Here is a 6,341-nt window from a genome sequence, read left to right as displayed (position 1 = left end):
AAATATCTGTCAAACGCGTCCCGTACTCGAACCCTGACGAAAGGGTTCCGGCGGCATTCCACGGCGCTGTGTTTGGTTGACAAAAACAAAACAAGGTGGCATTTCTTCCCTCAATCCCCCCACACCCCCAAGCCCCACCCCAAAAGGAAGACCCGGGGACTATCCTCCAATCTAACACAATGGGGATCTTTGCTATACACCCCTCTAACACCAGGCCAAGCGCAGGGAGGAAAAAAATATGTCCATTAGAGAGCAAAGAAAAAGAAATTTGTTTCGTCCTTCCACGCCGGCTTTCAGATGAAAAAGATCTTTACGCTGATGAGAACTTAGGGTGAATCTCGCCTAGCTTTTCCGAGATAGATTTTAAGATGTTTGTATTCTCAGCCACAGATTTGTAGCGAAATCCTGGAATATGATAGCGCCGACGCGTCTGAAAGGGCACCTTGTTTTACGCATTGTCACTAAAAGCTACGGTAAGATTTTTCTTATCCTGTATGGGAGGCTGGTATTCCCACAAGGATGTCCGCAACGCGCACAGACCACATACGCATACACACAACTTACGCAGCTAATTACACGCATGAAAAGTGTGTGTGTGTGTGTGTGTACATATATAGGCTATACATAGCCAAAAATATTCTTGATTTAGTTCAACACAGTATAACAGCATTTCCCCAGGAATAGCTTTAACACATATAACGTATACACACACACACACACACACACACACACACACATATATATATATATATTATATATATATATATATATATATATATATATATATATATAAAGTTTTTTTGCCACGAAGGAAAAAATGAAAAAGCAAAAAACCTTTATTTATACATAGCATCACGTTTTATATACTTCGTGATCAAGATATTTAAGTTGTTCCTGTGAATTTGCTGTGTTCTTTGCTGAAATCAAACAAGAATGTTATAAGTTATGGGGTCACACTTATTTCCGTGAATGCTCTACGTAGCAGTGTCAAGATCTCAGTATCAATAACATCAAGGTGTGTGGAAGTTCACAACAACTTAAAATGTTACGCAAACAACTTGTGCTTCAGATGAGTAACTGTTCAGACCGGGTCTCCTATAACTTCCGAACTCTCGCTTTCTCTCTCGCACGCGCATGTCACAATACCATCACGAACTCTTATGTTTTAACCATACGAATGTAAATTTGTACATGTGTCAACAAATGCTGACAAACTTCTCTTTCATATGCATATATGCTTCTACAATTGTCTTCTCATATATCACAGTACTGCTTATTGGGACATTAAATAAGCGATTTTACATTTTGCTTCATCATATCGAATATTTATTTCAATCAAGTTGTATTCCTTTAATATTCGCAGCCCTTCCCTCAGGATAAAAAAAAAAAAGAAAAAAAAAAAAAAAAAAAAAACACACTGCTCTGAATGTAACTCATACAAATACAAGCAAATTTATTGATTTCAGACTCACTCATAAATGCTGGTGGAACATTTCGAAAAGATTCGGACTTTTGTTTTTTTAATCTGGATCTACGGTAAGGCGAAGTATACGGTATACCTCTGCACAAGAGCTTACAAATGCAGGATGAAAATCGTTTGACATAAGCTAAAGAGGGGGAAAGCATCAATAAGCAAATGAAAAGAATCTCCGTGCATGACTCATGCGCAGAGTTGCTTGCTTTTACTTTACATCTTGCAAGACAATCCGCACTAAAATCTTACCCTGAACGGTGGCTATTTGAGCCGCGAAATCTTTATGGACTTTGGGCCTGGGGGTATAGGTCTCAGTGATAGGATGTCACGAATCTAAAAGGGTTCAAAAGATAAACGAAAAGGAAAAAAGTTATGAAGACCAGTGGCACTCCGTCTGGGCATCGTGGCATTAAAAGAGATAACACCCCGGGACCTAGGTGACATCCGATAGCTAGTGGCACTATGTGGCAATGCTTCCCCTCTGTAATAGACACACCCACGTCGGTAGAACACCAATTAATGTATGCTTGAAATAAACTATTTATATCTCGTTTTGCTAATGGAACGTAAGCACGTCTACCGAAAATCATCCTGATAACTATATCAAAGTAAAAACCTATACGGATTCGCTATAGCGAGGCTTCAGAAGTTGCGCGCCACCATCAGGGGAAATCACTTTACGGAGGTGATCTGGTAACAGTGTCGAACGGTGACAGTCTTGTTTCTCTGTAGTCGTTGTCTTTGGGTTAACAGTGTCTCCTTCTGTTTCTTTATCTTTCCGCGGAATTTCACCAGTTTCACCAGCTTTCAATGGTCTATTTTACTGGAGCTACCATAGTGAGCTTCTTGTCCGGCTGTTTTTAGTTGATCTTCCTTCCTATTCGGCCATCATGCAAAGAAACGTTTTCAAGAGAGAGAGAGAGAGAGAGAGAGAGAGAGAGAGAGACAAACTCTAATCTGGCTACCCAATTAACGTATGCGTGCGCGCGTGCTCTCGGGCTGTCGAGTTTGAATGCCGCATGCTACACAGAACTATCGTGATCATTCTCTCCTATAAGATTCTAACTCTTGACTGTGAGCGGAGTAGAACGCAATCCGAGTATTTAAGACAAAACACTTCAATGAACCTTTGCTAAAAATAAGCTGTAAGACAAACGACTTCGTCTTAAGAATGGCGATCTGGGTTTATTTATTCATTGTCATTGAGAGAGAACTTTTTATTAAGCAGTTAAAGCGCTGAGAATAAATGTTACTGAAGGACTGAATTTTATGAAAGTGAATAAAAGATGCTTATCGTTGAGGGAAAGGAAAATATTTGAACTTATAATACACTCTCTCTCTCTCTCTCTCTCTCTCTCTCTCTCTCTCTCTCTCTCTCTCTCTCAGACTTTGTCAAGTATGAAAAATAAAAATATTACTATACACATTCCAGGCCCTACTTCAGTAACTTACATACATATACCATATCACCTTGCTACAGTCCCATGGTAGACAGGTGATTTTTTTTTTTTTTTTTTTTTGCCACAAAATAAAAGGCATCTTTTCAAGAGCAGAGCCTTTATGAACTGTCATCAAAATTGAATCTTCATATAACCGAGATGGTTTAAACGCAACCTTAGACAATGCAAATACCATAAATGAACACTAAAGCCAGTGTATTGATTAAATCAATGTAACTTGAGGATTGCTCCGTACACAGTATAAAAAGCCTCAAAGACACAGGTCTGTTCACAGTGCCCCAGGAAGCAGGAAGTTTACGTTACAGAACATTCCAAATGACTGCTCTTCATAAAATTCAATCCGAGTGTGAAGCTAAAAAGAATTAGTATTTAGATACATTAAGTTATAAAAAATACGCACACGCATGGAAATGTGTGTGGGGTGTGTGAAACTACAATGTTCTACATTGTAGTTTCGGAAAATTGACTCAAGTTGTTCGGTTTATTTATATAAACAGTGGATGCATCGAATCTTTTTACTGCTCAGGTTGGAAAATGACTTGGAAATACACGAGTCATTCTTTTCTTTGATTCCTTAAAATTCTCGACATCATGCCAGAGAGATTTCCGAGCGGGAAATGTTTTTGACTTTCCTCCTCCTTTCTCAGCCGATAGGAATCCATAGGTCAAGAGCCAAGTGGAAGTGGTCTGCACCTCAAGCTCTATCCCAGAAAAGATAAGGTATTTATTTATCTCCTCGTTCTATTTATTTGCATTATGCTTGCGCCCATCGCTGCCCATCCCTCAGGCTTGGATGGAAGTGAAGGGTCCATTGTTGGAGTATTTCAATATTTATGTGAACATCTTTCATTGCAGATCAACCATGTTCTCTCCACGCACCCTGAGAAACCGTGCATAGAGCTATATGCAAATATTCTGCTACCAATACTACTATCCTCTTTATTTGAAATGCATAAAGGAACGTGCAAAATGTAAAGTTAATATTCAAGATTTTAGCGATAACGGATGGCCGTGTTGCTTCAGAATTCACGTGTAGATAAAATAAATCTCGGTTATTGGAATACCAAAAGGTAAACAATGCATATAAGTCACCGACCTCATACGCAGACTGACCGGTAGATGGCGCCGCGCATTGTAAACAAAAGACAGGCGATACACCTTCAGGGGAGTTGCAGTTTTTCATTGTTTTTCATACCGCTTTCAATATTCCTTCACATCTGTATGGGATATTTTTTCTAATACTAATCTATCGAAATATTTAACAAAAAGCATATCAGCTAAAACCGCTACATATAAATAAAAAAAGCCAAATGTTCATTGAATAATACACGTTTATAATAATTCTATATTGAAGAATATAATATAAAGGGATCTGAACGAAGCGAGCGCAACCTGGCCATGAAAGACTGATTGTGTTCCCTAAAGGTAAGCTTATTGTCCCGCCAGGATCTGACGAACCGGTATGCCACTTCATTTTGAAGGTCACAAATGTATACGTTAGTCATCATATGCCCTATGCACTTTTTAATAATTATATATATATATATATTATATATATATATATATATATATATATATATATAATATATTATATATATATACATACATGTGTGTGTGTGTGTTGCGCTCATTATTGAAAATTGCCGATTATTGAAAATCGGCAAAAATGCCTATTATTGAGAATGAGCAAGCGATTTGCCGATTATATAAAATGAGCAATTTTCTTGCCTAGTATTTAAAATCAGCAGGGTTTCAAAACTCGGCAAGACCATTTTGCCGAATATTGATAAATCGACTACTATACCATCTGTAATTAATGGGTGAAGAAATTTTGTGAATAGAATATAATATGTTGACACTATTTTTAACTTTTAATGTTTTATCCTATTCTAATCTCTTTTGTTAATGGCAGTTTGGCCATTTATAAGTAAGTTTTAGTAGCCTAATGCCTTGTTACTATCACCAACAATTGTTATCAACTTGTAAATAGGAGTGAAGGTGTGAAGTGAAACATACGGTACTCATGATAATCCTCTCGACAAATACGTAGATTAGTTACGGAATTCTTTTCATTCTTTACAACAGTTCTTGTTCTTGGCGAATATCGAATAATCCTCATGGCTTCAGCAATGGAACTAAAAGAAAATTTCGAGGCATGGTTACGGACCATCGTTGAAGGAAAAGGGAAGAACACAAGACTGTTCTCGCTTGAAAAAGTGAAAGATATTATATCAAGGTTATCAAAGGATCTAGAAAGTGATGCTATCACCACTATTGATTATAACTATCGTTCAAGATATGGGAATCTTAAGGTTGGTGAAACGGAATGTTTGATAAAGAAAAGAACAGATGGGGAAGAACATTATAAATACGTAGCAGCGTTTGAGGAAGTGTATGGTGCAATAGAAAAGGCACATAAAGATGTTGGTCATGGTGGCGAGAAGAAAACTTTATTTGAAGTTAAAAAGAAATGGTCTAACATAACTATGGAATATTGTAACCTGTTTATTAACTTTTGTGTAGAGTGTCATTTAAAAAAAAAAAAAAAAAAAAAAAAAAGGAGTCGGAAGCAACCAAAAGGGCTTGTCGTGAAACCAATTAGAAGCCACCTATTTTTATCCAGGTGCCAAATTGATCTAATAAATTTTCAGTCACTTCCTGACGAGGATTATAAATACATCCTAACTTACGTTAATCATTTTACCAAATATTGTGTGTTAAGCCCCCTTAAATCTAAAAGAGCAGAAGAGGTAGCTCAGACACTTCTACCTGCGTTTTTAACATTCGGTGCTCCCGCAGTACTGCAAAGTGACAACGGTAGGGAATTTGTGAATTCTGTGATATCCGAATATTTGAATACTGGTTGTTTGAAACACTTAAGTTACAATATTTTCAATATTCGGCAACGTTATCAATATTCAGCAAAAACGTGTTGCCTAATGTATAAAATTAGCAATATTTTGCCCAATATTTTGGCCACAATTGCAGCTAGTGACAGGTCGGCCAAGGCATCCCCAAAGCCAAGGAGCAGTGGAGCGACTCAATGGTGTAATCCAGGATAAATTGAAGATATGGATGCGAGAGAATAATTCCAAGAAATGGAATATTGGCTTAAAATTTGTTCAGTGGCAAGTAAATATCTCGAAGCATGAGAAAACGAAACATGCACCATTTAAGGCCACCTTTGAAGAAGAACCGTCAGTTGTTCTTTCTTCAACAAATCTTCCTGAATCAGTTTTGGATGGCATATGCTACGAAGAAGATCTTGACAAGGTAAATATTAAATAATCTATTAAAAAAGATAAACTGATAATGCACTTTGAAACTGAATTTTTCATACACTATTCTAATGGAGTGCACTTAATCTTCTTCCTTCTCATTTCTCCAAAAATCATAAGTTGAAAAAC

At 37.2% G+C, this 6,341-nt stretch overlaps 1 protein-coding gene across 1 annotated transcript in view; it reads left to right on the top strand.

Annotated features, from left to right (window-relative positions):
* Positions 1-5,051: 5,051 nt before the first annotated feature.
* Positions 5,052-6,341, top strand: part of LOC135217680 (SCAN domain-containing protein 3-like) — an 8,682-nt gene continuing 7,392 nt past the window's right edge. The window contains exons 1-3 of the mRNA XM_064253650.1: positions 5,052-5,246; positions 5,586-5,796; positions 5,888-6,207. Of these exons, the coding sequence (XP_064109720.1) occupies positions 5,052-5,246; positions 5,586-5,796; positions 5,888-6,207 (726 nt within the window). The remainder of the gene's footprint in view (positions 5,247-5,585; positions 5,797-5,887; positions 6,208-6,341) is intronic.

This window comes from Macrobrachium nipponense, chromosome 7, assembly GCF_015104395.2.
Source record: "Macrobrachium nipponense isolate FS-2020 chromosome 7, ASM1510439v2, whole genome shotgun sequence".
NCBI classification, from domain to species: Eukaryota; Metazoa; Arthropoda; class Malacostraca; order Decapoda; family Palaemonidae; genus Macrobrachium; species Macrobrachium nipponense.
This window is presented reverse-complemented; position numbering and strand designations above follow the sequence as displayed.